This window comes from Rhinatrema bivittatum, chromosome 11 (assembly GCF_901001135.1).
Source record: "Rhinatrema bivittatum chromosome 11, aRhiBiv1.1, whole genome shotgun sequence".
Taxonomy (NCBI): Eukaryota; Metazoa; Chordata; class Amphibia; order Gymnophiona; family Rhinatrematidae; genus Rhinatrema; species Rhinatrema bivittatum.
The window spans coordinates 21,620,014-21,638,111 of NC_042625.1; the positions used below are offsets into that span (position 1 = coordinate 21,620,014).

General features: G+C 45.6%; 1 protein-coding gene across 3 annotated transcripts in view; it reads right to left on the reverse strand.

The window, feature by feature from the left end:
- Nucleotides 1–17,896, reverse strand: part of WDR66 (WD repeat domain 66) — a 135,702-nt gene extending 117,806 nt beyond the window's left edge. For all 3 annotated transcript variants that reach the window (XR_003851890.1, XM_029570942.1, XM_029570941.1), the window contains exons 1-4: nucleotides 17,804–17,896; nucleotides 3,126–3,473; nucleotides 1,962–2,645; nucleotides 1,276–1,419 (exon numbers count right to left, since the gene is read on the reverse strand). Coding sequence is in view for 2 of the 3 variants with exons in the window: in XM_029570942.1 (XP_029426802.1) it covers nucleotides 1,276–1,419; nucleotides 1,962–2,645; nucleotides 3,126–3,467 (1,170 nt within the window). In the remaining variant the exon portion in view is untranslated. The remainder of the gene's footprint in view (nucleotides 1–1,275; nucleotides 1,420–1,961; nucleotides 2,646–3,125; nucleotides 3,474–17,803) is intronic.
- Nucleotides 17,897–18,098: the final 202 nt, after the last annotated feature.

The following is an 18,098-nucleotide window of genomic DNA, read 5'->3' on the forward strand; positions in this document are numbered from 1 at the left end:
AACTATAGGTATACAATGCTGGGCTCCTTATTGGGAGCCACTACCCAGGAAATAAAAGCTTGGAGTCCTTGTAGACAACATGTTGAAATGCTCAGCTCACTGTGCAGCAGCAGTCAAAAAAGCAATTAGAATATTAGGAATGATTAAAAAAGGAATGGAGAATAAAACAGAAAATATCATATTGTCTCTGTATCGAGCCATGGCATGACTACCCCTTGAATACTAGGTGCAGTTCTGGTAATCTCATCTCAGCAAAGACATAGCAGAACTAGAAAAGGTGCAGAGGAGGATGGCAAAAATGATAATCTATGATGAGAGACAATGCTGGCTGTGGCTCTTCAGCTTGGAAAAGAGATGGCTGAGAGGAGACAATATAAAATCAGGAGTATGGTGGAACGGCTAAATAAACAAGGGGATACTCCATGAAACTAACTAGCAACAGATTCACCACAGCTCGCAGAAAGTGCTTTTTCACTCCACACACTGTCAAACTGAGAAATCTGTTGCCAGAGGATGTTTTCAATGCAACTAGCAAGGCAGGGTTTGAGAGTGATTTGGACAAGTTCCTTGAAGAAAAGTCCATAACCTTATTAAAGAAAGCTATTATCATCCCTAGGAGCAAGTAACAGGAATTAGATCTACTTCCTGGGATCTGCCAGGTTCTTGTGACCAGAATTGGTCACTTTCGGAGGCAGTATGCTGGGCTTGATGGACCTTGGTCTCACCTTTCATGACAATATGTATGACTCAGTTTCAGAACTAACACAATTTACAGGTGGTATTTTGGCAGGAAGCTATCCATTTAAAATTCTACAGCATTAAAGTTGTCTGTAAGTAAGGCTATTTTGACAGGTTGGATTCCAAATTTTTGTTCCTCTGGTTGGTCAAATCTATAGGTGCTGCAGAGGCAGCATTAAAAGCCCACCAAGTTGAGGGCAGAAAGGAAATTTCAAGCATCACACTATGGCATCACCTAACAGCCAGAGGCAGGTTGCATGCATAGAAGTTTCCGGAGGGAGCCATGGTCTCTGGCTCTCAGCCAATGTCCGTCACTGTGATGGCTAGACTAGATAGGAGGAGAAAGAGGGTTCAAAATGGGGAGAACCCCCGAGTTGCTGTGAATGAAAGTTCGTATCGCTATAGTCCCAGTAGAGGCCAATTCCCCAAGGAGAAGAAGGTTACTGACTGACCAAGAAAACAAACTATTAAATTAAACAATAAAGTAAGGCAATTCCAGTCCTCCATATCCACCATAGTGGGCGTGAAAACTTGTACCTGTAGAAAGCGCTGGACATTGTTGCGGAAATCATGTATGACAACAGTGTGAGCACACGCATACAGAACGATTCTCTGATCTTCATCATCATGAAGGTTATAAACAGGCAAATTACTATTGATCCCAAATGCCCAGGATAAATTCTGTAACAAAAAAATAATAAATTATCAAAGGACACAAATTGTTTCGCAGAGCACTATTTGCTCACTGCCAACATGAAAAATATGTCTCTTGGGCACTAGCACTATGGAAAGAGTGTGTGTAAAATAAAGGTGACGTCTATATTTGAACCGTTCTAATCCATTTTAGCTTCCAGATCAGTTGGTAATGTTTCTTCACTCCCATTTTCAGCCTCAGTTTTATCCGAAGGGAGGTTTATGAGATTGCACCCGTGCCTGTAGTGCTTTTCATAGCTGCATGCATCTCCACCCCTTATTACCCAGAAACAACTTCCAGGAGGGTCTCAAATTTTGGGGGAGCTGAGGGACTTAGGCTGAGATGTGACCTTTGTAGTTTACCGCAGATGGGTGGGACATAGTTACTCGGGGAGGTGGGGCAAAGATACGCATGCATGCGAGACTGAATGCGAAGCTATGGGAGAACTGGAGCTTTGACAATCTGTTGGTTTCTACTTGTTAATTAATTCTTATTAATAAAGGACTTAAAGCGTTTCCAGAATACTCACAAGTGGATTTGTCCCAGCTTGTGACTTGGCCTCAAACACAGTAGTGGGAGTAGCAGTGAACACTAAAGAGTGCTCAGGGGGAACTGCGCTGGGAACGGTTTTTCCTCGACTCCCTTCAGCCTTCTCTTCTGCATCATGACTCTCCTGCTTTGCTGAGGGTTTCCCACCATCCTCTCTTTCCTCAGGCCTCTGCGCCTCTTCCTGTGGTGCGCTCCCAGCCGGTGACACATTCCGAGGAGTCTCTGAGCGATGCTCCTTTTCTCTAGAATCACCACGTTTCCCACCATCCTCTCTTTCCTCAGGCCTCTGCGCCTCTTCCTGTGGTGCACTCCCAGCCGGTGACACATTCCGAGGAGTCTCTGTGCGATGCTCCTTTTCTCTAGAATCACCACGTTTCCCATCATCCTCTCTTTCCTCAGGCCCCTGCGCCTCTTCCTGTGGTGCGCTCCCAGCCGGTGACACATTAAGAAGAGTCTCTGTGCGATGCTCCTTTTCTCTAGAATCACCACGTTTCCCATCATCCTCTCTTTCCTCAGGCCTCTGCGCCTCTTCCTGTGGTGCACTCCCAGCCGGTGACACATTCTGAGGAGTCTCTGAGTGATGCTCCTTTTCTCTAGAATCACCACGTTTCTCCTTCATGTCTTTATTTTCTTGCAATGTTTCACTGGTGTCAGATACAGTTTCCTAAAGAAAGCAGGTTTCTTTAAAGATACATATTGTAAAAACACATCCAATAGCTACTTTCCTATTATCATAAAAACTTTTAACAGCAGCTAATTAGAAGATATTTTGGTGTGAGTGGCAGTAGGTTATTAGCCATTCACTCCTGGAGAGTGAAGATGAAATTGAGTTTATATCCCCTTTGTAAGAGGCTGGATAGCATTACTACAACAATATAAATATTGCTACGCCTATTATATTTTCCATTTTCACCCCTGTAACTGTAAAATGGATGCCTTTCTTTTTCATCCGGCACTTTGTGCTTTAGTATATAAAAGCAATAAACTTTACTTTCCTCAGCAGAAAAATTAAATGAGATAATATCTGTAACCTTCTTTGCACCAGACTGCTAAGAAAATCTGTTAATTTTCATTGTAGGTTAAAAATGAGCCGGTATCCCTCTAATAAGCTAATCAAGATGCTACAAAATTGTCTTGCTCTTACACATTTGATCTCTTCAGTCTCAATCCTAGAGGTGGCAGCATCCACTAAGGAGTCCTGAGGATGATCTGTGCTGGGAATGGTTTGTTCTTCTGTATCTCCTTGGCTCATTTTGGCTTCTTCTGCAAAGTTAATGTCCTGCTTAGCTGAGGGTTCCTCATCTTCTTGCCAGGAGACACTCTCGTATTCCTCAAGCTCCTGGAGCAACTCTTCCTGTTCACTCCCAGGAAGTGACATCTCTGTAAGAGTCTCTATTGTATGCTCCTCAGTCATCTGCTCCTCTTCTCCAGCATCCTTGGATTTTTCATCCGCTCCTTCTGTTGGGTTTTCACTGGCATCATCCATAGTACCCTGCAAATAATATTTATCTTTTAAAAATGTTATTATAAAAATATATTATTTTAAGACTACATTACACAAGTTATTTCACTGGAATTTACCAAAAGAATGTTATAGAAATGCAGTCATCAACTTTTTTAGCTTGGGGGTCTGATCAAGAGCAGTGAAAGAGACAAGGGACTCTGCCTAAAAAAAAGAATAAATAACCAGATTTTCCCAAATCACAAATCTGCTCCCTTTTTTGGGTTTCCAGATCAAAAAGAACTGACCTCTGTTGGGCCATGAATCCAAGAGCCTTCCTTGGGCTTGATGGAACCTTGGTCTGACCCAGGATGGCAAGTCTTACATTCTTATGTTTACAACCCCCTCCCAGCTCAGCCCAGTCATCTCATCAACAGTCCGTGGCTAGGGGCCACAATCCATGGCTCCCTCTGGAATCTGGCTAATTTAAAGTCTAAATCTGTTGAACAATGACAAAGACTCCCTCCTCCCCAGGAGCGGTGAATGCTGCCTCCTGAGCATCCCCAACTCTAAATGTCCAGGAAAACAGCATGGCAAGCCCCAGTATTGCCAGCGAACCCACCAGGCTGGCCCTCAAATCACTTTTTTTTTTTAACATTTTTTACTCCATTCATTATAAAAGAAAGATGACCCTACTGCACAGTATTTCAAATATATAGTAAGCCAATAAAAAGCAAGGGGGAAATTACTACTTACCTGGTAATTTCCTTTTCTTTAGTACAGACAGGTGAATCCAGAACCAGTGGGGTTACGTACCTCTATCAGCAGATGGAGCCAGAGCAAAGCTGACATCACGGTGTATATATACCCCTGCAGTGATTTCAGTCCGCCAGTATTCTCTGCAAAAGTCAACTGTGGCCAAATAACAAAAACTTTATTATTAACAGACAACCACTCCAGCACTCAGCTAACAGGAAACCACTGAGCTCAGACAAGGAGTGCAATAACACTAGTCTAGGGAGTGAACTGACACTTACCAATACTCCCTGGAACACGCAGCCACGCAGGAGGACCATAGCACAACCATTAGGCAGCCAAGGGCAGAAAGATGTATTCACCTGTCTGTACCAAAGAAAAGGAAATTATCAGGTAAGTAGTCATTTCTCCTTTCTTAGCATTTAGACAGGTGAATCCAGAACCAGTGGATGTACCAAAGCTACTCCAGAACAGGGTGGGAGGCTGCTTGTGGTACAATCAAAACCGCACGTGCGAAGGCTGAATCCTCCCAGGCCTGTACCTCCAGGCGGTAATGCCTGGAAAAGGTGTGTAAAGAGGACCAATAATCGGCTGCTCAGCATCCACATATGCGACCGTGACTACCTCCTTAATCCAGCAGGGTATTGTACCTGCAACACCGGCTCTCCCTGTTTACTTCCAACAAGAAAACCAACAGGTGATCCGTCTTTCTGAGAGGTTTAGAAACCTCCAAATACCTCAAGATATGCCTCTTGACATCCAAGAACCGTAATAGATAATATTCCTCCACATTTCTTTCCCTATCCAGAGGCAGCAGGGAAATGGACTGATTCAAGTGAAAATCCGAGAACACTTTTGGCAGAAGGGAAGGAACAGTACACAGCTGTATCGCCCCTGGAGTCACTCGAAGAAACAGCTCCCAGCAAGACAAGGCCTGCAGTTCAATGCTCACCGCGCAGAACAAATTTCCAAACAAAACACTGTTTTCAATATCAGTAACCTTAAGGAAAGGTTACGCATTGGCCGAAAAGTAGGGCCCGCTAAAAAATACAAAACTAGATTAAGACTCCACAAGAGCACTGGTAACCGTAAGGGAGGACGAAAATGCTTCACTCCTTTCAAGAAATGGGCCACATCTGGATGAGCTGACAAAGGCCTACCATTCATCTGACCTTGGAAACAGGCAAGAGCCACCACCTGTACTTTTAATGAATTAAGGGCCAACCTTTTACTCAATCAATCCTGCAAAAATTCTAAAATGAGTGGGATCTTAACTGAACAAGGAAGAACCCCTCGATCATCACACCAAGCCTCAAACACTCACCAAATCTGCACATAGGCTAAGGAAATGGAGAACTTTCTCTCCTGTAGCAAGGTGGCAATCACCGCAGTAGAATATCCACACTTCAGCAACTGAGCCCTCTCAAGGGTCATAACGTAAGACAAAATCAAGTCAGATGTTTGTGAAGAACAGGCCCCTGCCGTAGCAGATCCCTGTGTGCTGGAAACTGGAGAAGAGAATCCACCAGGAGCCTTCACAAATCTGTATATCAAGGTCTCTTGGGCCAATCTAGTGCCACCAGAAGCACCATCCCTCTGTGACTCTTGATCTTCTTAATCATTCTGCCCAACATGGGCCATGGGGAAAAAGCATACAGTGGCTTGCCTTCCGGCCACTCCAGCACAAGGGTATCAATGCCCAAGGAATTTGGATCTCTCCTACGACTGAAGAAGCAAGGAACATTTGCATTGCGAGAAGTAGGTCCAGAAACAGAAGGCCCCAGCAATCCACTAGTAGCTGAAACGCCTTGTTTGACAATTCCCATTATCCTAGATCCAGACTCTGTCAGCTGAGAAAATCAGCTCTTACATTGTCTTTTCCTGCAGTGTGTGAGGCTGAGATCTCCTGAAGATGCACTTCCACCCATTCCATAAGTTGAGCTATTTCTTGTGACACTTGCTGGCTCTTGGTTCCTACCAGGTGATTGATATAGGAAAATTGGTTCTTACCTGCTAATTTTTGTTCCTGTAGTACCACAGATCAGTCCAGACTCCTGGGTTTTGCCTCCCTTCCAGCAGATGGAGACAGAGAAAGTTTTACTGACACTGACACTTAACACGAGGTACCATCTGCAGTCCCTCAATATTGATCTGTACCCAAGCCAGAAATGCAAGAAAACAAAACCAACTATCTGAATAACCAACTAGTTTCCCCTAAACAAGCAGTGGTAAGAGGAAAACTTTAAAGGTGTAGGATTAACAAAACCTTTGCCATTCTTCAGAGTAATCACAGAAACAAGAAAGATCGAGCGGACTCTCTAATCTTCTCCTTTCCTCCAAAGAGTGGGGCTCTGGACTGATCCTTGGTACTACAGGAATGAAAATTATCAGGTAAGAACCAATTTTCCTTTCCCTGTATGCACCCAGATCAGTCCAGACTCCAGGGATGTCCCAAAGCTTCCCTAAATAGGGTGGGACTGAGAGACTCCCAGTCGAAGCACACTTTCAAGTCTGCATCACGCAGACTTCCTGGCCTTCAGGCCTTGCATAGTAAAAACACAAAATCCAACGAGAAGGTAGAAGAGGCATCTGAGTCTTCTTTGGGGTCCTCCTCACTTCCTAGAGGGGCCCCCTCGGCGTCTGGACCTCCCCCAGAGGTCCCTACTTCTGAAGAAAAAGGAAGAGGGAAATCCCTGCCCCCCTCCACAGCCTGCATGGAGTCCTGAATTTTGCCAAAATGGCCGCTGTACCCACACTCAGCAGGAAGGGACCAGAGACCTGCTGCGCCGGCGAGAGCCTCCCAGGCTCATGGCGCCTGACCAACTTTTCTCCAGCTTTGCTCCCCGAAGGGCCCTCCCCACCAGGAAGGCATCAGGAGAATAGGCTGTCGCACACGTCTCCACAAACAGTACAAGCTGTCCTATGCGGCATTTAAGTTGGTGTCGGGCAGAGATAGGAAAAAAGCGTTGGAGAAACAGGGAAAAACAGACAGAGCCGCCCGAATGAGAAGATAGCAGAGCTGAGATCAGAAACATGCTGTCTCACAGCAACCCCCGACTGCTCTGAAAAATCTCCTTCCTCTTTACTTTTTTTTTTTTTTTAACTTGAACTTTAACAAATAATGAAAAAAGTACTTCCCTTAAGAATGGCTGCAGGCTACATCCGTCCCTCAGGACAAATGAGCCAGGCCCCCAGGTTTTCAGTCTTGTCCAGCGAAAAAGGGAACAAGCTATAAAAGGGTCCCCAACCCCCTGCTCATCCACCTCAAACACCATGGGGAATGGCCCCACCAGGACCTAGCAATCCCCTGGGAGGTCAGCACTGCTGAAAACTGCAGTTCTATACTTTTTTTTTTTAACCTAAACTGCAGGCTTTGCACCTCCACCATCTGCTGGAGACAGAGAAATACTGAGGGACTGCAGGTGGCACCTCGTGTTACCTGTCAATAAAACTTTCTCTGTCTCCATCTGCTGGAGGGAGGGCAAAACCCAGGAGTCTGGACTGATCTAGGTAAGTACAGGGAAATGCCACTGGTGTTGCATTGTCCGACATTATCTGGACTGCTCGACCCTGCAATCGGTCGCCGAACCGCAAGCATGCCAACTGGAATGTATGGGCTTCCAGTCAATTGATGTTCTAGAAAGAAAGACTTTTCTGCACTCCAGTGCCCTTGCGCTGTCAGCTCCTGACAGTGGAGGCTCGCATCTGTTGTGAATACCAGCCAGTCCGGTGATCTTAGGGAAACCTCCTTTCTTAGATGATTCGCTTGTAACCACCACTGCAGTTGAGTGCAGACCTCCATTGGCAGATGAAACCGAATCGAATAGTCCTGAGACTGTGGGCTCCAATGAGACAGCAGAGTGCACTGAACAGAACACATATGCACCCTTGCCCACGGCACCACCTCCAGGGTTGCCGCCATCAAGCCGAGCACCTGTAGATAGGACTGATGCAATTAATAGCAGTGGCTATTCCCTAAGTAAACTTGATTAATAGCCGTTAATGGACTTCTCCTCCAAGAACTTATTCAAATCTTTTTTGAACCCAGCTGTTGCGGCCGGGTTCTGCGGCTGAATAGTGGACCCTTGGGCCAACCCACCCCGAGGGGCGGAGTAGGTCGGGAGGCGGAGCCAAGACTCAGAGGGCTGGATGTTAGTAGCAATAGAGTCTGATACAGGATCTTCACCCGGGTACACAGAACCCCCCAGGAGGAGCCCGTACGGTTCCAGCACCGTGGGACTTAGGGAACAGCAGGGACAACTCTATCTCACAAGCGAAGTGCAAGAGGCACCCAACGTGGAGTCCGGGGTCGTGGCGGAGCAAGGCGTAGTCAGGACGAACCGAAGTCAAGGCAGGCAGGGAACACAGCAAGGAACGCAACTCAGAGCTACAGGACTGTAGTGAACCTCGTTGCAAGGCGAAGAGGAATAGTCTGAGCGCCGGTTATATCTGGGTGGCGGGTGATGTCATCACTGCGGGCGGAGCCAGGCTTCCGGGTTCTGGGCACGCGCGAGGCCACTGCCAACAGAGCAAGGAAATGGCGGAGGCCACATGGGCCTTTGTGCGTCCCTGGAAGCCGGAGGATGGAGAGCGCGGCGTTCCCTGACCCGAAGGTAAGCGCCGGTCCAGGCGGAGAGAGGGGAGGCGGAGCAGACCGCAACACCCAGCTACACTAACTGCACTAACCACATCCTCTGGCAACAAATTCCAGAGCTTTATTGTGCGTTGAGTGAAAAAGAATTTTCTCCGATTAGTTTGTCGATTTTTTTCTGTTATACTATATAACAGGATGAAGATTTCGCAAATGCGCTTAATTTGTACATAGTTGAGTCTCATAATTTTGATTTGACCATTTAAATTTTGTATTCCGGTTACCACATTAATTCTGCTTTGATACTGTTTATACTGAAAGGGCTGCAGGTGGCGCATCCTACTTACAGGGGTGCCCTTCAAATTTTTCTCTGTCTCAATCTGCTGGAAGGGAGGCATAACCCAGCAGTCTGGGCTGATCCGTGGTACTACAGGAACCCAGGAACGAAAATTAGCAGATAAAGACTTGAAAAAAGGAAAATTGGTTCTTAAGTGGCTCTCCTGCATTTCCTTTGAATCTTTGGGCATTGTCAGGTAAGTCAAAGTTAGAAATTGCCTCACACAGACTGGATGTGATTGATTCATTTCAAGTGAGAAATCACAGACGACACAAACACCACATAAACCAATTGAATTGCATTCCACGTGAGATAATTGGTAACATTGCTCTAAACATGGCTGTTGTCACAGTTTCAGAGGAATTACGCTGCACCTGCTTAAAGATTTAAAAAAAATATTTTCTTAGCATTCACACAGGTAAATTCAGAACCAGTGGGTTATGCACCTCTACCAGTAGATGGAGACAGAGCAAAGCTGAAATCACAGTATATATATATCCCTGCAGTGACATCAGCCCACAGTATTCTCAGTCTCCAGCAGATGGTGGACATGCATCTCCTTATTTGGGGATTGCTTAAAAAAAAAAAAGAATTTTTCAAACATAGAAACATAGAAACATAGAAATGACGGCAGAAGAAGACCAAATGGCCCATCCAGTCTGCCCAGCAAGCTTCCCTCATTTCTTCTCCCATACTTATCTGTTTCTCTTAGCTCTTGGTTCTAATTCCCTTCCACCCCCGCCATTAATGTAGAGAGCGGTGGAGGAGCTGCATCCAAGTGAAATATCTAGCTTGATTAGTTAGAGGTAGTAGGAGTAGTAACCGCCGCAATAAGCAAGCTACACCCATGCTTATTTGTTTTTACCCAGATTATGTTATACAGCCCTTATTGGTTGTTTATCTTCTCCCCTGCTGTTGAAGCAGAGAGCTATGCTGGATATGCATCGAAAGTGAAGTATAAGAATGGAGTGATCAAGCTAGTTGAAAGGCATCAGGAATAGAGGAAGGTGGAGGTAGTAATCTGGATATTTGGTTTGGGGTAGTAACCGCCGTGACAAGCCAGCTACTCCCCGCTTTGTGAGTGTGAATCCTTTTTTCTTCTCCCCTGCCGTTGAAGTTATGCTGGATATGCGTGAAGTATCAGTTTTTCTTTTCCCCTGCCGTTGAAGCAGAGAGCTATGCTGGAAATTCGTGATGTATCAGTCTTTCTCCGATGCCGTTGAAGTAGAGAGCCATGCTGGATATGCGTCGAGAGTGAAGTATCAGGTACATTTGGTTTGGGGTAGTAAACCGCCGTAACAAGCCAGCTACTCCCCGCTTTGTGAGTGCGAACCCTTTTTTCTTCTCCCCTGCCGTTTAAGCAGAGAGCTCTGCTGGATGTGTGAAGTAACAGTTTTTTCTTTTCCCCTGCTGTTGAAGCAGAGAACTATGCTGGATATGCATTGAAAGTGAAGTATAAGAATGGAGTGATCAAGCTAGTTGAAAGGCATCAGGAATAGAGGAAGGTGGAGGTAGTAATCTGGATATTTGGTTTGGGGTAGTAACCGCCGTAACAAGCCAGCTACTCCCGTCATTGTGAGTGCAAATCCTTTTTTCCACATTTCCTCATGCTGTTGAATCTTAGAGTGATGTTGGAGTCACAGTAACCATGTGTATGTTTATTGACTAAGGGTATTGTCTCCAGGCAGTAGCCATCATTCTGGCGAGTCACCCACTCTTCATTGGCGGCCTCTTGACTTTATGGATCCACAGTGTTTATCCCACGCCCCTTTGAAGTCCTTCACAGTTCTGGTCTTCACCACTTCCTCCGGAAGGGCATTCCAGGCATCCACCACCCTCTCCGTGAAGAAATACTTCCTGACATTGGTTCTGAATCTTCCTCCCTGGAGCTTCAAATCGTGACCCCTGGTTCTGCTGATTTTTTTCTTATGGTAAAGGTTTGTCGTTGCCTTTGGATCATTAAACCTTTCAAGTATCTGAAAGTCTGTATCATATCACCTCTGCTCCTCCTTTCCTCCAGGGTGTACATATTTAGATTCTTCAATCTCTCCTCGTACGTCATGCGATGAAGATCCTCCACCTTCCTGGTCGCCCTTCTCTGTACCGCTTCCATCTTGTCTTTGTCTTTTTGTAGATACGGTCTCCAGAACTGAACACAGTACTCCAGGTGAGGCCTCACCAAGGACCTGTACAAGGGAATAATCACTTCCCTTTTCTTACTCGATATTCCTCTCTCTATGCAGCCCAGCATTCTTCTGGCTTTTGCTATCGCCTTGTCGCATTGTTTCGCAGACTTCATATCATTAGACACTATCACCCCAAGGTCCCTCTCCTGCTCCGTGCACGTCAGCCTTTCCCCCCCCATCGAATACAGTTCATTCGGATTTCCGCTCCCCATATGCATGACTTTGCACTTCTTGGCATTGAATCTCAGCTGCCATATCTTCGACCACTCTTCCAGTTTCCTTAGATCCCGTCTCATTCTCTCCACTCCTTCCGGCGTGTCCACTCTGTTGCAGATCTTAGTGTCATCCGCAAAAAGACAAACCTTACCTTCTATCCCGTCCGCAATGTCGCTCACAAAGATATTGAACAGGACCGGTCCCAACACCGATCCTTGCGGTACACCGCTTAAAACCGCTCTCTCTTCAGAGAAGGTTCCGTTTACCATCACACATTGTCTTCTGTCCGTCAACCAATTTGCAATCCAGGTCACCACCTTGTCACTCACTCCCAAGCTTCTCGTTTTATTCACCAGTCTCCTGTGCGGAACCGTATCAAAAGCTTTGCTGAAATCCAAGTATATGACATCGAGCGCTCTTCCTTGGTCCAATTCCTTGGTTACCCAGTCAAAAAAGTCAATCAGATTTGTCTGACAGGATCTTCCCCTGGTGAATCCATGTTGCCTCTGGTCCATCAATTCTCCGGACTGTAGATAGTTCACTATTCTCTCTTTCAGCAGAGACTCCATTACTTTTCCCACCACTGAAGTGAGGCTAACCGGCCTGTAGTTGCCAGCCTCCTCCCTGTTCCCACTCTTGTGAAGCGGGACCACCACCGCTCTTCTCCAGTCTCTCGGCACCACTCCCGTTTCTAGGGATCTATTGAACAGGTCACACAGCGGACCCGCCAGAACATCTCTGAGCTCCCTCAATATCCTTGGATGAATCCCATCAGGCCCCATGGCTTTGTCCACTTTCAGGTTCTTTAGCTCTTCCCACACATTTTCTACTGTAAAAGGATTTTCATCTATTCCACTTCCCTCCAGTTTCTTGTTGTGTAGAGATGGTCCTTCTCCAGGGTCTTCTTTAGTGAACACAGAGCTGAAGTATTCGTTTAATATTTCTGCCATTTCTTCGTCTGTCTCCACACATTGATCATTACCACCTTTCAATTTCACTATACCACTTTGGACCTTTCTCTTTTCGCTGATGTATCTGAAAAATGTTTTGTCACCATTTTTTATCTCCTTGGCAATCCTCTCTTCTGCTTGATTTTTTGCCAACTTGATTGTTTTCTTTGTCTCCCTCAGTTGATACAAATATTCTTCTTTGTGCTCCTCCCTTTGGGATCCTTTATATTTCTTGAATGCTGTTCTTTTAGCTTTAATTTTGTCAGCCACCTCCTTTGAGAACCAGATAGGTTTCAATTTTCTTTTGCTTTTCTTTATGTTTCTAACATATAGAGCAGTTGCCTTGGTGATTGCTCCTTTTAGATTGGTCCACTGCTGATCCACATCTCTCTCGTTCTCCCATCCTTTAAGTTCATCCTCCAGGTACTTTCCCATTTCCTCAAAGTCTGTGTTTTTGAACTGTAAAACTCGGGTCTTTGTGGTTCTTTTCCCTATTCTATTAGTGATATTAAACCATACCGTTCGATGATCACTGCTGCTGAGGTGGGCGCCCACCTGGACATCTGAGACATTATCTGCATTATTGAGCAATAAGTCGAGTATAGCACCTTCTCTCGTGGGTTCCAACACCATTATTCGCCCCACTCTTCTGTGGTGATATCTTATGGTCCCTCCCTCAGTTGAGATTTCCTCAGGTGATTTCTTTGGATACTTCCTTCAGATGAGTGCCTTGTTCTGGTAGCTGGTTTTTCAGCTGCCATGGACTTAGCTTTTAAAAAAAACAAAACTGAAAGGCAAGCAGGTGCAGGAAGCCTGGTGTGGTGGTGAAGGTCCGTACCCTCCCCCCCCCCCCCCCCCCCCCCGCAGCTGGACAGCTATAGATTGATCTTGGACTCAGCTGGGACAGGCTGAACTCAGGTAAAGGGATAATTTAAAAAAAAAAAAGGGATTCCTCTTCCCACACCCCCTCCCCCCAGTCTCTGTGCTCGGCACTCCAATCCAACAGTCGTTCTCGCCTCCAGGGGAGCTTAGGGGACGTGGGCAGCTTGGCAGGTTGAGCAGTCTTTTTTGGCTAGGCTCTGCTATTAGGCTTATATTGTTCGGCGGCGTTTTTGTACGTTTTTTCTGCGCGCAAGACTGCCCTCTTCAGTTCTGTCAATTTCTGCTTGTGCACTCTGCTATGCATCCAGATTGTATCCAAGTTGGGTGTCTAGTTGGGCGCCTAGTTGGGTACCTAGTTAGATGCATAAGAACACCTACTGGGTGCCCAGTTGTGCGCGCGCACACACACACACACACACACACGCATGTATTTATTTGTGGGCATTATCTGAGCGTCCTGGTGGGAGCTCAGTTTGTGCACTTATCAAGGCACAGTGTCAGACGCCTAAAATTTGGGCACCTAGTTTTTTTGCAGCGCTGTTTGGAGGCTCAGGGAGAATTGCCTCTGTCTGATTTTACTAAGCCTAGTTCTTCCCAGCCTTGGTGGGAATGGAGAAAGCGCTGCCAGAGGTGTCGCCTGATTTTGGGTCTCCCCTAACTGGTTCGTTAGTGGGGGAAGGTAGTTCAGTGGGTGCAGGTCCAATGCCCCCTGGTTTTGGCATGGATCCCTCTGTCTTTTCTTGAGTAGAATTTTTTCAAGGACTGCAGGCTTTCTTCAGGTACAGTCCCTGGCTTTGGCCAATTTTGACAAGACCGAAGCGCCGGCTGAAGATTCCCGCATGCCTGATGCTGTAGGTTAAGCATTGGAGTGAGCCTAGATCTGCAGCGGGCCTCCCCGACAGGGACCCAGATGGCACGGATGATGAAGCTGATCCTTCCTTCCTGGAAAATGGGGAAATTCCTCCAGGTTTGGAGCCGTATAGAACTGTGCTGTATTTCTTCCATAGAGATGAGTTACCGGTTCTGATTTCCCAGACACTGAAGATGCTGGGAGTTCCAGGAGCTGAATCTATGTCTGAGCCAAAGAAAAATCCCATTTTGATTTCTTTGCGTAAAGCTTTTTGTTTCTTCCCCATTATGGAGGCCATTCAAGAATTGATTGCTCTTGAATGGGGTGCTCCAGAAGCTAATTTTAAAGGGGGATGAGTCTTGGAAGGACTGTACCCCCTGGATCCAGCTGCGAGAGAACAATTGCACTTTCCGAAGGTGGATGTGCTTGTGTGTGCTGTTACCAAGAGGACAACTCTCCCTGTAGAAGGGGGAGTGGTCTTGAAGGATGCGCAGGATAGGAGAATTAAGGCTAACCTTAAGCAGGCTTTTGAAGCAATGGCAATGAATTTGTAGCTAGCTTCCTGTTGTTCCCTGGTGGCTCACTCTTGTTTACTTCTCTCTCAGGAGGTCAATGAATCTGGTGTGAATTCCAAGGCAGTGATGGAATCAGCAGCCGCCTTTTTGGCAGATGCGGGCTGCAGTTTGGTTCGCACTTCGGCCAGAGGGGTGGCTTCGGTAATAGAGGCCAGGCATCAGCTATGGCTGAGAAATTGGTCGGCCGATACAACCTCGAAGACCAACCTTATGAATTGCCCTTTAAAGGCTCACTCTTGTTTGGGAGTGAGCTGGAGAAAATGGCCAATAAGTGTGATGAGTCCCAGGTTCCTTATTTACCAGAGAATAAGAACAGGTGCCACGCTCCTTCAACATGAGAGGTCGTACTATGGGGGTGCAGACATTTTCAACCCTACAGGGGAGTAGCTTTTCAGAGGACTTGACCTTGGGTAGGTCTCAGTCCTTTCGTCTCAGGCAGCTCAGATGGGGTGCAGGCTTGGGTAGTGGAGTACCCCGAGCCTCCCAATGAAAGTGTGCCAAGCCAGCCCCGGGAACAGGAAATAAAAGGTCGCCTCTCTCTCTTTTTTTTTTTTTATGAGAAGTGGGTCGAGATCAAGTTAGACCAGTGGGTTCTGGAGGTGTTAAGAGATGGCTATGTACTGGAGTTTCACAGTGTTCCTCAGGATGTGTTCATGGTGTCTCCCTGCAACTCTCAGCAGAAGAGACAGGCAGTGGAATGTATGGGCTGTGGGCTATGGTTCCAGTGCCCCTGTTGCAGGAAAATATGGGCTGATGTAGCTTGACATTTCCCATTGTATTCATTGTTGCAGAATTTCTTAACTCATCATAGTATTGACAACATTCAGTTTCTTAAGATAATGTAGCTACTTAGCTTTTTTTGCATGTGAAGAAACGCCTGAGAGTTAAAGATGTTACAAGGCTTGAGGTGTACTAGCCCGACACGGACCGTGTTTCGGCGTCTGCCTTCATCAAGGGGCCGAATGTATGTGAGATGATTTTCGCGGCATTTTCACCAACATTGAAGTAATGCGTTTCCTCACATTCCTACATTATCTTAAGAAATTGGATGTTGTCATTACTATGATGCGTTAAGAAATTCTGCAACAATGAATACAATGGAAAATGTCATGCTACATCAACTTTGAATTCTTTTCACTTTGGACTCACTAAGCAAATAAAATTCATTTCTGACCCATGATTATACTACTGGTGTAAAAAGTTATGCTGAATAGTATTCACATCTACGCCTATGTATGAGGTCTACTTAATGATACAAAAAAACGTAATTCACTGTGATTTGTTTTGTTGATAATCTGTTGTACTTTAGCCTTAATATTACGAGCAATTTAAATATGTCATCTTTGGGAATGTATATTTCTTTTTTTTTTGTATTTTGCTCTTTCTTAAGTATTCCACTGTTCAGAAATTTTAGTTTCTCAGGCTTTCTATTTTGGTTTTATCTGCATGTTTCTGTTTCTAATTTATTAGGTAAGGGTCAGTCTCAGTTTTGCCTGTGTGTGACAGAAATGTAGTATTTCTGCTAGTGTGTAGTTTCTCTGTAGTAGTCCAGCTTGTTCTGTTATTCCCGTAGATGATGTATTAATGTTCTAGGGCCTGGTGTAGTATTTGCATTGCTACTTTTTCATAAGGTTGTTGTTATTTGAATCCTGAGAGTCAGTGCTGTGACTGTATGGCATGGTTCTAGATGTCTCTTTCTTTGCGGGAGTTTGTGTTACTTCACAAAATAGCAGTGGAGGGTTATTTTTTGCTGAGGTGACACCAGAATTTGAATTTTTTTTTCATGTTAGTTGTAATGTGAATTGCCCTAGCTCTGTGCTGCACCTGTTCTGATGATTAATTATATTTTATTGTATTTATGAAGATTTCTGGTTTGCTGCAAAGATAGTTCATGAAAGAATACATTCATTTTTGTTTTATTACATGATTGGATCTGATTGTTTTCTATACTTGTGCATTTATAAATATAAATGTACAAGTAAATACAAAATAAATATAAAATAAATTCTGATTAATAAGGAATTGTTAATGCTGGTAAGTGCTAGAAATAATTGAAGTAAATTATTTTAAAGTTTCATACATGATGCATAAAGGCTGTTGCAAATTACTTAGAAAGCCATTCTAGGGTGCAGTATATGGCATTATTTATCAGTAAGAAAACAACTAGTAGAACTGCATGCCTACAGCCCACCCATGTTAACCTTGTGCCCACCCAAAAAATCAATTCTGGCTACGCCACTACCGCACACAACTTACTTCAGGGCCCAACCTGAAGTAAGTTGAAGAACAAGGAAAATAAAAATAAAAAAAAGGGTAGGAATTAGTGGTTAGGGAGAAGAGGGGAATGGGAAGGGAGGTTAAGGGAGGGGGCAGGAAAGTTCCCTCCCAGTCCGCTCCTTAATTGGGGCGGACTGGGAGGGAACTGGGGAAGGCTGAGATGCATCGCCACAGCAAATTTGAAAAACTCTATTCCTCCCTTGTGTGCCTGGCCCAATATTTTATAACATGCGTGCGCACGTCCATGTGTGGACGCCGGGAAGCGTGCGCACCTATGAAAATCTACCCCCAAGATAGTACCGAAAACAATTTTGGATGGATTTACTTGCTACAAGTGAAAAACAACCGAATTCTAAAGATATAAACAATGAACCTGAAAACGGTTAAACTTGGGCTATTGCCTGTCTCTCTCGCCAGTTATAGGAGAAAAGGAAGCTGGAAGTGGGTCTTCAGTTTGCACCCCGATTATCTGTTATTGGTGCTAACTCCTGAAAACCTTCTGCCTCTTTCCCCTGGGACCCGTTTGCTTTGAAGGAGAAAGTGAGAGATCCATCGGAGAAAACAGGATCCGGATGGCCAATTACTGGCTGGAAGGTACGAAAATCGCTTTAAAGAATAATAATAAGCGGCCACTTTCCAGTGATGACTTCCAGCCCAGAATTTAAGAGGCCTCCCATCATTGGCTCATGGCGAGGGAGAGGAGCAGGAGGGGATGGAAATACAGAAAAAAAAAAAAACAACCCACGATTCCCGGGCTGCACCTGAGCCGAGCCGAGCCGAGTCGTTCGCCGCCGCTTCCTAAGGATTTTGCTTTGCAGAACTGCTCACTGCTAAGGAACTCCGGCAGCCCGGCGTTGCCCGGTAACAGGTTTGTAGCGCTTCCCGTTCCCATAGGAACCGCCGCCCAGCCCTTCCGGTGGTGGGCGGGCTCCGGCGCTGGCTAGGGCTCACGTGGGAGCGGCCTTTCTAAGCTAAGTACTTAATAATGGCAGCTTCCCCTCTACTGCTAGCAAACTGGAAACCCGAAGCAACTTGAGTTCTACAGTTAAAAAAAAA